General features: G+C 40.9%; 1 protein-coding gene and 1 long non-coding RNA gene across 4 annotated transcripts; one reads left to right on the top strand and one right to left on the bottom strand.

The window, feature by feature from the left end:
* The first annotated feature begins 16 nt into the window (after positions 1 to 16).
* Positions 17 to 9651, top strand: LOC116844389 (ubiquitin carboxyl-terminal hydrolase 8-like). Of its 2 annotated transcripts, XM_032815857.1 has the most exons (12): positions 19 to 447; positions 529 to 870; positions 956 to 1317; positions 1425 to 2334; positions 2411 to 2580; positions 2670 to 2805; positions 2919 to 3071; positions 5267 to 5503; positions 5625 to 5729; positions 5806 to 6012; positions 6207 to 6559; positions 6800 to 9651. In XM_032815857.1, the coding sequence occupies exons 2-12, from the start codon at positions 610 to 612 to the stop codon at positions 6912 to 6914; spliced, it is 3009 nt and encodes a 1002-aa protein (XP_032671748.1). In that variant the 5' UTR covers positions 19 to 447; positions 529 to 609; the 3' UTR covers positions 6915 to 9651. The 2 variants fall into 2 exon arrangements, with proteins under 2 accessions (XP_032671756.1, XP_032671748.1); XM_032815865.1 differs by lacking the exon at positions 2919 to 3071 and having other exon boundaries at positions 17 to 447.
* Positions 3065 to 11425, bottom strand: LOC116844430. 2 transcript variants are annotated; one of them, XR_004378081.1, is made up of 6 exons: positions 11324 to 11425; positions 10174 to 10395; positions 8562 to 8820; positions 6138 to 8104; positions 5791 to 6005; positions 3065 to 3982 (listed from the first exon to the last, which is right to left on the bottom strand). It is a non-coding gene; the product is annotated as an uncharacterized LOC116844430 (long non-coding RNA). The 2 variants fall into 2 exon arrangements; XR_004378080.1 differs by lacking the exon at positions 11324 to 11425 and having other exon boundaries at positions 10174 to 11282.
* Between the last annotated feature and the right edge of the window lie 4441 nt (positions 11426 to 15866).

Here is a 15866-nt window from a genome sequence, read left to right as displayed (position 1 = left end):
TCGTAGTACGATTCGACGATAAGTCAGGCAGACCTTTTATTTTCAAGTAACATGAATTTTTTCGACGGCGAACCAGGAGACTTTTTTTTATTCTTAAAGCGTCACATTGAGATTACGCTTGACGCGGAAGTGCGGTAAACCCGGTTCGTCTGGAGACACTGATAACAGTGTGTCCGGTAAAGTATTGAAAGGAGGATCGTTGTATGTCATCCGCAGTCGGACGAGTTAACCTCGGGTCGACTGACATCTACAATTCATGGAAATATCTGAAACTGCGAATGAGTTCTGTGTGGGTACGTTTATCGGAGCTGTAAATCTACGCAGGGACGAATCTACTCCTTGTAATTAGACATCCTGAAACGACGACGGGTCGCGATCGTTTCGATAACATGACGATGATGAACGGTGGCTAAGGAGACACGTAAACTGCTCGGCTATCTTCTCTAGGTTTGTTAGTGCTTCCACGAATAAGACACATATGTGTTTCTAAGTGGATTAAACGATTAACATTTACTTTTTGAATTATAGCACGTCACAACGTTGGCCTGTGTTTTGTTGCCTGAACATTTCAGTTTTGCAGTGAGGATTAGGCCACTGAAAGCAACCAACATGTCTAATACAGCAAATTTAAAATATACCTGTGTAAACGATCTCATACAAAGGGCTAAAGTTGACTTGATGAAAAAGGAGCCACGTGATGTATACATGAGGCTACCTGGTATGCGACAAAAATTTGATACTGCCAAGAAAGACGGAGACGATGAGACTGCATATATTATGTTGAAGAGATGGTTGGATACAGTTGAGTGGCTGAAGAAGCACAAGGATAAAGATGGCAAACTTATCTCCACAAATATAACTATTGATCAGGTACAAAGTATTACTACATTGATCAGTTGAATCAAACTTTTGTGCTCTGTAAACAGTAAAATATATTAATGTTTATACATTCTAGATGAATGAAGCAAAAAACATAATTGCAGACTTGAAGGAGAAATTACAGCTACGCTATGAACGTTCCAAGAAATCATCTCGTAAAGATATGGTAGAGCAAATGGAAGTAGAGACAGATGGTGTGGCAGCCACAGAGGCCTATACGCCAAGTACAGATATTACCTTAAAATTACCAGAAACCCCAACTGATGATCCTTTATATGGTGATAGTGACAAATTTATATCATGTGATCAGTTATATTCGTTACTCAAAGTAGAGGACAGATACTTGGTCATTGATATTAGACAAAATGATTATTTTGAATGCTCTAAACTATTATCTGATAAATGTATCAACATTCCACAATCAGAAATTCAACATGGGTAAGTGAACGATCTTATGCAGTTTTTGATTATAATTTTATGATTGTGGATTGTTAGAAGTTTCCTCAAAATCTGTGTGGAATTCTTCATAATGCATTCACTTTCAGAAAACTGGCCACTTATTTCTCAAAGTATCTTCGCAGTAAAGATAAGCATTCATACGAATTATTCAATCATCGATCTGCCCAGTATGTGGATGTTGTGGTCTTATTGGATTGGAATACTACACAAGAATCTCTGACGTCTGGCAATAGGTTAAGTATATTCAGAGACATTTTAGAAAAATGGGATCCTGGTATGAGGTACAAGAAAATTAAGATTCTCAATGGAGGATATCAGGAATGGTTAGCGAGGTATCCGGCGTTCGTGACAAATCCCAATGTGATAGTGCCAGAATTGGACAGCGTTGCAAATGAGATTCTGGGCACAATCGAGTATCCCGATTGGCTGAATGAGGACGAGGAAGATGAGTTCCTTAAAAAAGCACGAAGCAAATTAAATAACGCGAAAACCTTCAACAAGAACACAGACGTAGAGATGGCTCACGGCGATAACAAGTCGGCATCCAAACACGCCAGATCGAACAGCAACGACGCCGTCTCTTCGGTTAAGCCTAAGAACTTCACTAGTCATGTTACGATATCAATCGACGGCAAACGGTCATCTCGAGGCGACAATGAGACGAACGCGCAACGACTCACTAGTCCGGATGCGGTACCTCAACATAAGCCAACATCTAACAAGCTGCCGCAAAACGAAGTGAGCGTAAAACCGATGATTGATCGCAGCAACAAACCAGTCACCCTGAAGCCGGCGTATGATCCGCGATGTAAGAATGTGCTGCGGTTCATGAAGGAACTAAACGAACTGGCCAAGTCGAAGATGAAGCTGGCGGACGAGCTCTTCGACCAGGAGTGCCAGTTGTACGCGCAGCGCGAAGACAAGCACAGAGACGCCAGTGATGAGATGTATCTGCACGGGGAAATAAAGTCCCTGAAAGTCAAATTAGATGACATGGTAAATCGTTTGTTCGAATATCGGTTCCTCAGTCTATGTCTCAAGTCAGCTTGCGTTAATTCCGTGTGTATTGTAGCACAAGATGTACCTCAAGGTCGAGAACGAGCTTAACGACTACTGCAAGAAAGAAGATGGAATTAAGTTTAACGTCACTGATGACCGTGAGAAGAAAAACCTCGATCTTAATCTGTGCATAATGAAAACGGAACTCAAGAAAAACGAGGTTAAGCGAAAGAAGTTGCAAGAGTACGTATCCGCAGATATATCGACGCGCGCTTCTTAATCTACTCATCCATTGAAATTACAACGTCGTGTTACACGCCGTGTCATTGCAGAGACTTGGAAAGAGAGCACAGGGAGATAACGATGAGGCAAAACGACAGTGACGTTTACAAGGAGCCTTTGAAAACAGACGGCACGTCCATAAACACCGGACTGGAGCGTTCTTACTCGAGCCCGAATTTACTTCAGGTACGGACAATCCCACGGTTACTTTCGCTAATCAGTCCAGTTTTCTTTTGTTCAATCTATTTACAATGACAAACGCATAATTACCCACGAACGTTTCTGCGTAATTCCATTAGTTGGGGGATCGTAAAGCACCTCAGGTAGATAGAACTTCTAAGCCGCATATATCACCTCGCAATCAAAATGGATCTATTGGAAATGAAAACGTCAAAGTGTCTCTTAGTTGGGGAAATCGGGAGGAACGAATGACTCCTATTCACGGCAGTGTTGTAAGTACTTAATTCGGACAAGATTGTGCGCGGGCGCTTTACCGGCGAGGTCGATCGCGGCCTTGCAAAAATGATCGCAGCTTTCGCTTTCACTGTCGCGAGCATCGGAGGGACGAGCGTCCGTCTTTCGAAAAATCATCAATCTAGACTAATCACGGTGTCGGGTTCTCGATCTTCCATTTCATATAACGCTTGGCATTATAATCGCGTGTGAATGAAGTCGAACTGCAAGTTTAATATCGGCATGACCATAGTGCAGTAATCTAACAATGAGGGGGATACTATGTAAAGTACTATTTACCATAGGCGCAGTGTCTCGAGTACGTGGATATAGTTGTAAGGGAACACATAACTCTACTTCTATTCCTTCTGATTTCGTTCTTTTATTTCTGGAATGCTGAAGTTAATTATTTCTCTCTTTCTTCCTTCTATTTTCTCCTTTTTTTTTTTTATTTTTATCTCGTAGAGTATATCGAGAAAGTATTGATCAGTGCAGTTATTATATAGACTTTTACTTGAGAGGCATGACCAAAAATTTTTAAATAATTCCAGTAATTTGGGAAGATCAGGTGAGTGTAATGGTGTCGCCACATACCATTCGTTGCAAGGGTAGACGCGTGTCGGCTAGTCGACACGTGTCTAATGATTTTCGCATAAAGTTCCGAAGGAACGACGAAATTTTGTCATTCGTGGTGCACGCGTTCCAGTGTCACGTGCGATATCATATAGGGGTAATGTGCGCACGTAGAACGTGTAAAGCGCGCAGTGCGACTTAACACGTGTAGGGTTTCTCAATCCAATCGGCAGGTGAACTTCTATTACCGATTACTTCCACGATCAGTGTTCGTGCAACATTTGATGTGCGCACGTTTACCGGATCCCAAATCGTTTGGAAACGTCGGGGGTGTTGTCTGTCGAAAAGAAAAAAAAATTGTTATTTTTATTCTACGCTACAAAGAAACAGTTGGATTAAAGAGAAGAAGACATTAATTCTTAACCTGAAAGAAAAGGACAAGACGATTGGCCTGGAATAGTATTACATTTGTTACATCTATCAATGCGATATTTGTTACACAGTGCTTAACTCTCGCTTATCGATATTAATATTTGTGACGATAGAATGTTCGGTTGCAAGCTGATATACGATAATACGGTCAAGCATGTGTACGGGTACAGTGCTTGTTATTTCGTGATAAAATAATCTCTCGGTAGGAAATACGAAACCATGGTGAATCTTCAAAGGAAATTTACTCCTCTGCAATTGTTTAATTATTTTAAAAAGGTGGGATTATAGATCATATTTTTCTAAGAACGTGTGAACACTAAGCTGGCGATAGTACGAAACCAACAAAGAAGAGAGAAATGCGTTATGCATCACGTATTTTAATTTAACGTTAACGTTTCAGTGATTGACAATCGCGATAAAAAGAAATTGTACGATCGCGTTTGGATATATTTTGCGGTCTGCTTCTCCCACAGATTGTCCTGCTCGGGAGAATTCTCTCACATTTGTGTTAGAATTATCTTTTTCATCGCGTGAAATTAACAGTCTACTGAATACCAAACTCGCGAAATTCCGCGGCTGCTTGAACAGCAGATGCATTGTGTCGGCAAGGCGACTGAACGGTAAATGAAAGACTGGTCTTTATAGACATACGTCGAAGCAAATACGTACGTTCTAAGGTTTGATTGACCGTCGCGTGTTGATGTAAATAGATCGATAATTCCCCTCGCTCTTAATTACGTTACGCGGAAAGTAGATCGCGCAGTTCCACGACTGCGAATTTCGCTCTCTAGGAGAGGATCGACTATTGGCGCGCAGTCATTTCCCCGTCGTGTACGGAGATTCTGCGTTTGAATCTCTACGATCGCGCGTCGCAATACAAAGGCGCGCGCAAAGTGCGGTTCCCCTCGTGCGTGAATGTCACACTCGTGACGAGACATTCGCGAAAGTTTGTCCCGGCGAGTTTTGGTTTTAAACACTGCTTGGGACAGGCACTCGAGATTAAGATGGAGTACTATGTATACGAGACGAGCGGTAAAATTTAGGCGTATCTTTCAACGGAGACTTCTCATTAACGTATTGTCTCTTGCTATAACGCGAAGGGTGCGTATCCGCATTACAGTCGCAATCGTGCGCGATTAGACGAATTGTGTGTCATCAACGTAAAGCCTGGCCTCCTTGTTACTTGCAGCATCCGGGTATAACCGGCCTGAAGAACTTGGGAAATTCTTGTTACATGAACAGCATCATTCAGTGCCTGAGTAACACGACGCACTTAGCGAAATACTTCACTGACAACTCGTATGCGGACGATCTCAACACGAGTAACGATAACATGACGCAGGGCCAAGTCGTGGAGGAAGTGGCTCAAGTAATCAAAGCGCTTTGGAGAGGCCAATACAAAAGTATATCTCCTCACGATCTCAAGGTATTCTTCAGCTCTCGCTCTAAGTCCTCTTCCTCACTTTAGTTTCGGCTAATTTTGAGTAGTAACAGAAAGATCTAACTGTTCGTTGTTTTTCTCTTCTTCATTTGATTCTCGTTATCAGGTCGCGGTCGGTCAGTATAAATTACAATTCGAGAGCTATGAGCAACAAGATTCTCACGAATTTCTTACATTCCTTTTGGACTGGATGCATAATGATCTCAAGAAGGTGAGAGGTTTCCACCGAAAAAAACGCAAACAGTATTAGTTACGGAGAGATTAGAGCTTACCTTTTTTGCTCGTAGGAATCGAAAATGCCAATCGAGATGACCAACGCGGAGAAAGAATGGGACAAGGCGATGAATTCTCAAAAATCCATAATATCAGACTTATTTTTCGGCCAGTTGAGGTCCACTATTACATGTTCATTTTGCAAGCAAGCGAGCACCACGTACGAGACATTTAACAGTCTAACGATGTCCTTGTCTCACTCCAATCGGTGTACCTTGAATGTGAGTACATTTCATGAGAGAAACGTGTATGATGAAAGAGAGATTTACATGAAAATACTTGTCAGGATTTTAAGATTCTTGCATGTATATGCAGCACGATGTAAATAATGAAATAATTTACTTACTAAACATAGAGACACGCTTGCTCCCCGATTATGTCCCTCGTGTGAAAGTGTTTTGCTTTGCTCTATCAGGACTGTATGGAAAAGTTCGTCACGGGGCAAAAGGTGATCGGATGGAAATGTCCCAAGTGCCAGACGCCTCGCGACGCGACGAAGAAGTTTGACTTCGTCAAACTCGCTCCCATCGTCGTGATTCATTTGAATCGTTTCGCCGAGAGCGGCGGATGGCTGGAGAAGCGAAACACCGCCGTCGACTTTCCCCTCGTTGGATTCAATCTGAAGCCGTACCTCGTGTTTGAGAACCCGACGGCGATGTCGAACAACATTCGCAATTACAATTACACCCTGTACGCGATGTCCAATCACTATGGGACGATGGACGGCGGTCACTATACGGCCTTTTGCAAAAACGCCACTCAAAATAAGTACGTATTTGTATTTGCACACAAGAACGACTTGTCTGAGTTCCTCACGGATTAAGAATAACTAAAATAAAATTAATAAAGGGAACTCGACAGGACGACGGATCTTGTGTGCATCTTGCAAACTTTTATTTTGGATGTGATCTTTTACACATCTTTTCTGGAGACTCAGTCCTTATGTATCTATACAACTGGACAGATTGATAATTATAATCGTAATCACTGGTATATATGTATTTGCAGATGGTATAAGTACGATGATCAGACTGTCACCGAAGTGTCACCAAGTCAAGTGAAATCTCAGAACACGAGTGCCTATTTATTGTTTTATACATCATTTCCTAACACGATTATGTAGTATGAGAACGCGAACAGAGAAATCAAGAATCGATCGTGACGCATAAAGTCTCGAAAGTTTTCAGCGTGATATTACTTAAGAAAAGTATCATACAGGAGAAAGTGATCTTCGACGTTCTGTGTAGATATTATATCGGTTACACCGTCGGTCTTAAGAGTAAAAAGTCACTGACTGACGTCGCGAAGATTTGGAGAGAAAGACTCTTTCGACAAGCTTCATTGGCCTTTACTGACAATTCTGTTAACGTTCAACTGCAATCCGATTTTGCAACGAAGGGAAAAGGGAGAAGGAAAGCCGCAGGAGGAATCGCATTAAAGTGTAAGCAGACCTCTTTTTCCTCACAAACAACGAGTCCGTCATCATCACAAGCCATCTACCTCAAACTAGCCGAAAAGAAGAATCGCAGTCGCTGACTTTTGCCGCGAGACCGACGTTCGTTTATATGATAAAACCTATGCGAGTGAACGTATAGAGCTGTGACGGTATTAAAAGCTTTATCGGTGCTGGAATTTTTATTAAGAGCATGTAAATACGTAGAACGGTGGCAATTTCTCTATATTTCCATTGTAATCTGTCGCACTAGAGAGAATGCAAAGCATAGTTACGTTCGAGAATATTTTAATATGTTGTATAGCTTCGCGCGCGCGAGAGAGAAAGAGAGAGATCAAATATTATAATATCAATATGTCTATTGTAGTATACATATATTAGTCGCGCAACGTTACGTTCCAGCAACGTTACAATCGTGTCTTAAGCGAGTTCTGATATTTTCTCCTTTGATTTGCTTGGTATTTCGAAACAAAACTGAAAGGGGCCATAGTTACTTGCCTTATCAGCGTCGGCCGATCCATGTGAGATTTGTCGCAGCCAAGGAAGAAGGTTTGAATCCGAGATCCATCGTATGTTCGTAAAACGTCATACTTTGCAAGATCTTCATTCCGACGGTTGTCAACCGTAATAACTTTAGGCTGACGTGAATCATAGATAAAGGGGCATACGTCGTGTTCACTTTAGGTCGATTAGCAGCGTTAAACTGCCTTCTTTGCTGCGCTGCCAGTACGTTTCGCCACGACGCGTCGTTTTTTGTTGCTTGAAACGACGCGACTCGTGGAGACCGTGAGCTTCTTAAATGGAACGTAAATAGAATGCCGTTGCCAGCCACTGCAGACTGATCGGCTTCTCGAGCAAACCTGAGGAAATCATGTTTCGCGATTAGTTCCCAGTGTTGTAATATTTCAATATCACAATGATGTGGTCCCTGCACTGAGAAGAAATATTTGAAAATCTGTTCGTGGGATATATAAAGTCTGCTTTTGTCCGAATCAAGTTTATCTCTGCAGAATAAAATTCATTTCACGTGAAGAGGAAAAAATCTCACAAACACGAATGTCCAAATATCTCTTTGTCAGTGTAGCTGTGACGAGATATTTTATATAAATATATAGTGGTTATGTTGTCAGGTCCCGAGAACAACTCGCGGCCGCGAAGGTTGTAGAGCAAAGAGAAAATTTCTTCGTCGAACCTTTTAATTTATCGCGTGTGACTCGCGATCGCCATGTACGATTATACTTTATATTATTCACGATACATAATGTGCACCTAAGCGATTGTGCGTTAACGAGCAATGTTAATAGCAATATACATTACCATTAGGAACAATGTATCTTCTTGTTTCGTTTCTTTTTCGTTCGCTCTTCTTCGATAGCAGACGTAATGTTGCGATGCCATGCGCTTTGAGACTATCTATTGCTTTGAGACGCGTTGCGTCCCCCAAGTTATGTTCGGTCTCGTAATCATGATGTTTGCAAGGACGATCGGTATGGATGCCAGCGTTCTCAAGGATGCGATCCGTTGTGTCGGACGCACAGGATTAAACAGAACCGTCTCGAGGATTTCCAATGTCGCACTACCGTTTAAGAGTAGCTAATTTAACGTAATGCTAATTTATATTGAAAAACATGGTTCCAACGAATTGTACGAATTGTTCGAACACTGAGACGCGAAATTTCGAACTTCTGCGAGCGCGTGAGAAACGAAAAGCAGAATGATTGCGTTTACGCAATTTTTCGCGCCTGTGTATGCATATATATGTGCGCGTGTGTGTATGTGTGTCAATATCTAACTCGGAAGTTCGATTTCGCAGATACGGACACTTAACGAACGAACGAACGAACGATCGATCGATACTTCACTATAATAAATACGAAAACTTTAATACGATATGGAGCAATATTTTTCATCGATTACTTCGTGAATTTCGCTGTCATTTCATCCATCACGTGAGGATGTGTATCGAACAATCTCTGCGCTTTTTTTCCTGTGTCGATACGTTTCGCCGTGTAATCGTGTCACGATGTCACATCGTTGCATTTTGTGATCGGGCGATGCTTACGAATGCATTGTCCGAGTCTGACTTTTCTTTCAATTACTTTCTCCGAGACACGCGTTCTGTTTTATATAAGATGTATATACATATATATGTGTGTGCGTGTATAAATGTATATGTATGAATGTATCCATCAAACATGATATATTTACGTTCGCTACTTTGGTAGTTTTTGCATGTTTGCGGAGCTATTAATAACGTCGAGGAAAACCCGATAATTTCAGCGTCTTTGATACAGAGAGTTTTCCATATTAAAAGCCGCGATGAAAAATAAAAAACGATGCAGTCAATCACCATTGAATTGTTGGTAAAAGCCAATAAAATGCAAATATCAAAGTTAAAATGTTTAAATCCAGCAACTTAGCAATTTAATATTATTGTCGATTTAACACTCAAATATGATAAGTTTACATTCACATCTTTAGTAATTTTTTGCAAGTTTGTGAAGCTATTAATAACGTTGAGGAAAGCCTGATAATTTTAGCGTCTTTGATACGTCGGTTTTTCAATGTTAAAAACTACGATGAAAAATAAAAGACGACGCAAATCAGCTGCAAATACCAAAGCTAAAATATCTAAATCCAGTAATTCAGCAATTCAATATTATTGCCAATATTCAAATCTGATAAATTTACGTTCGTTGTTTTGATAATTTTCTACAAGTTTGCTATTAATAATATCGAGGAGAGCTTGACAATTTTATAATTTTCCAATGTTAAGAACCATAATGAGAAATAAGAAAACGGCGATTTCAGTCGCGAGCAATAGTGAAGCAGAGTGACAAATATTAGAGTGAGAACATAGCGATTTAGTAATTTGATATCAATCTACTGGTATGAATGTAAAAATGTAGCGCACGTAATAATTGAATACCTTGTATACGGAGCGTGGCGATTACTGCGTGTAGGCCGTATTGCTGTGAGCGTACTGCGAGGAGTCACCTACGCGACTGTTTACACTTGGCCGGCCGCGGAGCCGTTGAGTCAGTCGCTCGCCGCGTGCCGCGTACACAGCCGCTCTCGCGTCGCGTCGCCCCGCGCCAAATAATACTCAGCGCCTCGCCGATTCCCGACTCTTCCAAAGCACCCCGGCGACCTGTAATTTCACTTTGGCTTTGGTTTTCGCCTTAGTTTCGATGTCGGTTCGAGTAGTTCGATGCGATTTAGTGTCATTCACTCCGTCGAATTTTGTCACTTTTCATCGCGACGACACACGCGAAGCTCGATTAACAAAGCTCATCGCGAGCCGAGACTTCGCGTAACACTGAATCCCGATGGAAATAACGAAGAACTATGATCAGGTCGACACATTTTCGCGGTACGAACGGCGCTTTGGCGTCGCGCGAGCGTTCCTTCTTTTGTATACCTCATGTGCTCGTTTATTCGCGGAAAGTTGGCCGATTTGACAGTCGGTCGTGCAACAGCCGGTTGTTGCAATTAACATTCGACGAGGGTGACAGCCTCCGGGGGCGAAACCCCCTCTCGGAAGTGCCGAACTTTTTTCGCGTCGTCAATAACTCGCGCAGTCTGTAGCTCAATACACGTCCGTGCGATCCGCGCCTTAATCGGAAACTTCTTGCCATTTTTTCTCGACTGTGCGCCACTACTCGTTAAGATAATTTATATTCTTATCCTTTAATGCGACTCGCGCGGCCGGGGCACCCCCGTCGTCGTCGTCGTCGTCGTCGTCGGGCGCGCACTTGGGCCAACTTTTTCCATATTCCAATTAGGAATATTTCCCATTGATTTAAAGCCTGGCGACCGTGGAAGGCGGGCGAATATTAACGGCTTAACACCGCGATAAATTTGTCGTGCCGATATGCCGCGAGTGTTATCCCCCCAGCGGGGGCGTCGCGCCCTCCTCTCTGCCGGGACAGAGGGTCACCCTCGGTGTAAAAAGACCGCCGCCGCTTTCTCTTACGTATGCCGACTTTTACGAGTCGCGAAAACTCTCGTAACATTAATCACCGTACTTATCCGGAATCGATAGAGAGCGGCTGTAAATACAAGTGCGCGAGCCTTACCCTTTGTTTATGAGTGTTTCTCTCGCTTTCGGTCGACCCTTCCTCTCCTTCCCGGTCCCTCTGCGCGACGAAGGAGAATTTTCAACATCGACACGTGCTGAAGGGATTGTGAAGAGGTAAGTATCGTACACATATCTTTGACTGTCGCACAGTTTTCTTTTCATTAAAAATGTTGCTTTTGGTCTTAACTTATATCGATACTTGTATTTTTCGCGACGAAGATGAATGATTTATTATTATGATGAATGAAATTCGGCGAGCACAGTAATAAATCGAGCACGATACTCTACTTTAGCTCGCTGATACGAATACTTCGCATATTTTAATCGATTTTGCATTGATAATTTAGTTGTGTTATTATTCTTTTTTCCTTAATTCCTTTAGTGATTGAGTCATTCCCAGTGAGAAATGATTTACCGATAGACGTCGAATCGACGTCGATTTGATGATTTCGACGTCGATCGATAAGTCATTTCTCACTGAGTTAGCCGTGTCTTTAGCCTGCTTTGCGGGATAATTTAACTTTATGATTTCCATTCATATTCATTGTTTCTTTGTAACTTCCGATATATTGTGTTATTGAATGCGTGAAATTGGGGTTATAAATTTGTGACAGCAGATGCAAAATAAATCGGGAACGCTCGACGCTCGCGCTGTCGGACAACCGACAAACTTCGAGTTTGAAAATGACGCTTCACTCGCCATCTGTAGGCGGTACGATGACTTGCGAGCAAGTAAGTCGTTACGCCGCCTACAGATGCCGCGTGAAGCGTCGTCCCGGTCAAACTCCTCTCAGGTTCAAAAAGTGAGGCGTATATTCGCGCGCAACCGTTCCTGCTCGGACAGCTCGCTTTCGTCACGCTGAGATAGATCGAGTTTTTGGGTAAATATCTGATAGTTGAGTCTTAAGAGTAACTTCCTTCGTGAGACAAACATCATCTGCGACTCGTCAAATGAATTCACGAATGTCCGAGTCCGATTTCACGAGATTTTCCCATCGAAATGTCGCTCCTCGACCAGAGCCTCGGTAAATTAACGAAGCCATATTATTGTGATAAAAACCTCGTATTCCGGTAGAAATATTACGCTGCCGTGATCATCGCGGTCAAAACGCATCACATAATTCGATTTATTTCGTGTGTAGTACTAATTAAATAGATAAATTGTCTCTTCAATTTATCGATAACACAGCTTCGATTGATATATGCCATACGATGACACAACGTAAAGTTATTTCGTTAGAATCAGAGCAAATTTCGCTGGAAACAGCAAGCTTTTTCATAGTACATCTCAGTGTCTGAAATATAAGTAGTAGACACAAATAGAAAGAATAATTCATTATTGTAGAGTGTCAGTCTATTTCTCGGTTACAAAGCTCCATAGCAACTTTTACTAAACGAGAGAGAAAATAGATTCTGTTGTACAACTAACCAGGATTTGTTGAAAATTGGTTATTCTGACTAGTGCTCTGTTCTTTTTAGCTGCATTGCTGAACTAGTGCAATAAGTTAGAGTGAGAGAAAGTATATTTGTTTCACTTTAACTTATTGCACTAGTTCAGCAGTACAGCTAAAAAGAATAGACTATAGAACTGTTTGCTTACGAGCAAGTAGGTCGTTACGCCGCCCACAGATGACGCGTGAAACGTCGTCCCGGTCAAACGCTTCAGATTCAAAAGGTGAGACGGTGTGTCGTGCGCAACCGTTCCTGCTCGGACAGCTCGCTTTCGTCACGTTGAGATAGATCGAGTTTTTTGAGTAAATATCTGATAGTTGAGCCCCAAGTGTAGCTCTGTTACTGTTACCACATCGATTTCATAGCTAAATATATGCCTGCACAACAAGAGTTGTATACTGAAAATTACTATAGAACAACTTGTAACCGAGAAATAAATTCACATTTTGTCGTAATTAACTATCTTTTCATTTTATATGTACTGCTCATATTTCTACATATAGTATACAATAAATGGTATTTGCAGGGTGGATTAAAGGAACAAGAAGGCCTACGATTCCGCAGAATCGCGCATTTGAATTCGTAGATACACGACAGGACAGTGTGGTTGAGGATAGGAGTTGAGCAGCATCATCAGGTCTTCATCGTCGAGTCATCATCGGTGAGTGCTTTATTACCTTGAGCATTCTTCAAGTTTATTCCATCTCTTCAATATCAGTATAATTAATTTTCATAGAAAAAGAAAACATTCTTGTTTAGGAAATTTTTCTATTTTTAACATGTTAATCTTCAAATAAGATAACACATAGCATTAAGCAAAGATCAAGTTACTTGCAAAAATATATTTCATATTTCATATTGAAAAAATCATGAAATATGAAATATATTTATGCAAGTAACTTGATCTTCGTTTAATGCTGTGTAATCTCATTTGAAGATTAACATGTAAAAAAAACTAAAATATTTTCCAAACAAGAATATCTTTTTTCTTCTGTGTACACATATTTGTGAACTACAAAACTGGTATTAGTCTGAAGGGAGAAAAATTTAAGCAGTTTAGAATAAGAATAAGGCGGTTTGCCTTTTTGATTATTAACTATTATTATTTTGATTATTTACCATTATTAACGTTATTATTATTATCAGCGTTACTTACGTGGTATTTTGTTTTGTGCGCGATGAACAAATATTTATTAAGTGATTCGGGAAATTCGGGAATCGAACGCACACGCATAATTATTATTGAAATGATTTTAACGCGACGCTGAAAATCGTGCATACGATGCAATCGAGGAGGGGATGGGACGGGAAAATGAAGCAAACGCACATTACGAGATATATAATATAATTCTACAATTACCATAATACGTGTTCCATTTATTAAATTGGAGATATAATACACAAGCGATAGATAACACGTATGTATAATTTATACAATATTTTATACAGATTGTCTCTACCTTCAATTAACAATTTACCTAGTTTACTGTACAGCAATGTGTCGTCGGATACTCGATAAACATTATGAGAAACTTAGGTCGCGTTTAAGAAACGCTGGATCCGCTCGTTTAATCGCAGCGCGCGAAGTAGCATTCAGTTTTTCTCTCTCTTTGTCCGTGTTTTTCGAGACATTTCTCTCGTTCACAGGCGCCTCAAATCAAAGCCTTGTCCGTTGCTGAACACAGCGATTAACGCTTTTATCAAGGTCTGCAGCTCGTATACCTGTCGCAAGTTCGACTAAAAACGGTAGCCTGACTTCAGTCTCGCATATACGTTTTCACATAAACCAGTCGTTCTATTCGTGAAATACTTTGCAGCCTTTTCTTGTACCAGAAAGTATTCGAACTAAAAAATAGAATAGACTCTGGAATAAGAATTTCTAAGAGGAATTAAAAAAAAAATAACTTGATATTCAATTTTATATTACATTTGATATTTAATCACGGCGCGCGCGGAGAGTTTCATACATAATATAGATTATTTCGATATATATATATGTATATATTGAAACGGCATATCTCTTTTATATTCGTCGAGATACACTGTATACAAAGCCGTGAAGAGGCCTTAGATAGTTAGCAAAGCGTATTACAAAGTCTCCGCATTACACTTCACAAATTAAAGCTCCGTGTGCTCTATTAAAATAATGCCTTTCGTATTGGGCGAATAAAACGCGGAATCAGGCGACCGTATTTAGCGATAACCTGCGGCAAGAATACAGAAGGTTCGTTCTTTTTAGTTGCACTTTTCGCATTTTGTTTTCTCTCCTTTTTTTCTCTTCCCCTCTCCCTCTTCGTGCGAATCCCGAATATACACCTGTCTCATTTTAAATGCGGAAAGTGCAAGAAAGTGCGGCTAAAAAAACAGACCAAGAGTTACGAGTTTAGGCGCACGCCACGTGCGATTTATTTGTGTCTGTGTGTATATGTGTGCGCGCGTGCGCACGGGTGTGTGTACGTGGTATACGCTATATTCCTATTCCTCTGCGTTTTTTTTTTTATTTTAGTCTAAACAGACGATATCTAGTTACTTCACTTACGCGCCTCTAAAACCGAACGCCGTATTAAATACGTTAGATATCACATTCACGTTTACCGTTTATCTACATAATATACAAAGTCCATTTGCCGACTCGTCGTCGTCGTAATTCGCCGGTATAAACGCGCGTTTGCTCGAACGTGTTTGACACTCACGTGAAATTTCTCACACCGTTGATTTTATTGGATGCCCCTCCTCCTCTCCCCCAACGATAGACCCGTAAGTTTGACCGCGATACGTAATTTTCATGGTACTTCGTGATTCATTTCGAGAAGAAGACCGAGTTGTTAGTTCGCTACGATCGATCGAATTAACGCGTTGCGATGCTCCATCTGCAATCATTCACAAGTAAACTTATCCAAAAGGTACACTCCGATTTCTTTCTAATTTGGCACAAATGTAAAGATACAAAAAATATTTAGGTCATATTTTTTCATTTTGGCCCACTTTGAGTTTCACAGGTAGTTTATAGCTTTTTAATGTTCTTACTCCTATCATTAACAAGTACAATAAAAATTCATAAGAAATAAAATTGAGTACAAGATATAGTT

This window comes from Odontomachus brunneus, unplaced genomic scaffold (assembly GCF_010583005.1).
Source record: "Odontomachus brunneus isolate Ranch 3 - 2012 unplaced genomic scaffold, Obru_v1 Obru_scaffold_003, whole genome shotgun sequence".
Classification (NCBI taxonomy): domain Eukaryota; kingdom Metazoa; phylum Arthropoda; class Insecta; order Hymenoptera; family Formicidae; genus Odontomachus; species Odontomachus brunneus.
This window is presented reverse-complemented; position numbering and strand designations above follow the sequence as displayed.

What these genes read in the sequence shown, in the direction of transcription:
- LOC116844389 (XM_032815857.1), top strand. Translation starts at nt 610, where the DNA reads ATGTCTAATACAGCAAATTTAAAATATACCTGTGTAAACGATCTCATA. An exon ending in CGAGCCCGAATTTACTTCAG is followed by an intron (nt 2,806 to 2,918) that starts GTACGGACAATC and finishes TAATTCCATTAG; the next exon opens with TTGGGGGATCGTAAAGCACC. An exon ending in TGCATAATGATCTCAAGAAG is followed by an intron (nt 5,730 to 5,805) that starts GTGAGAGGTTTC and finishes TTTTGCTCGTAG; the next exon opens with GAATCGAAAATGCCAATCGA.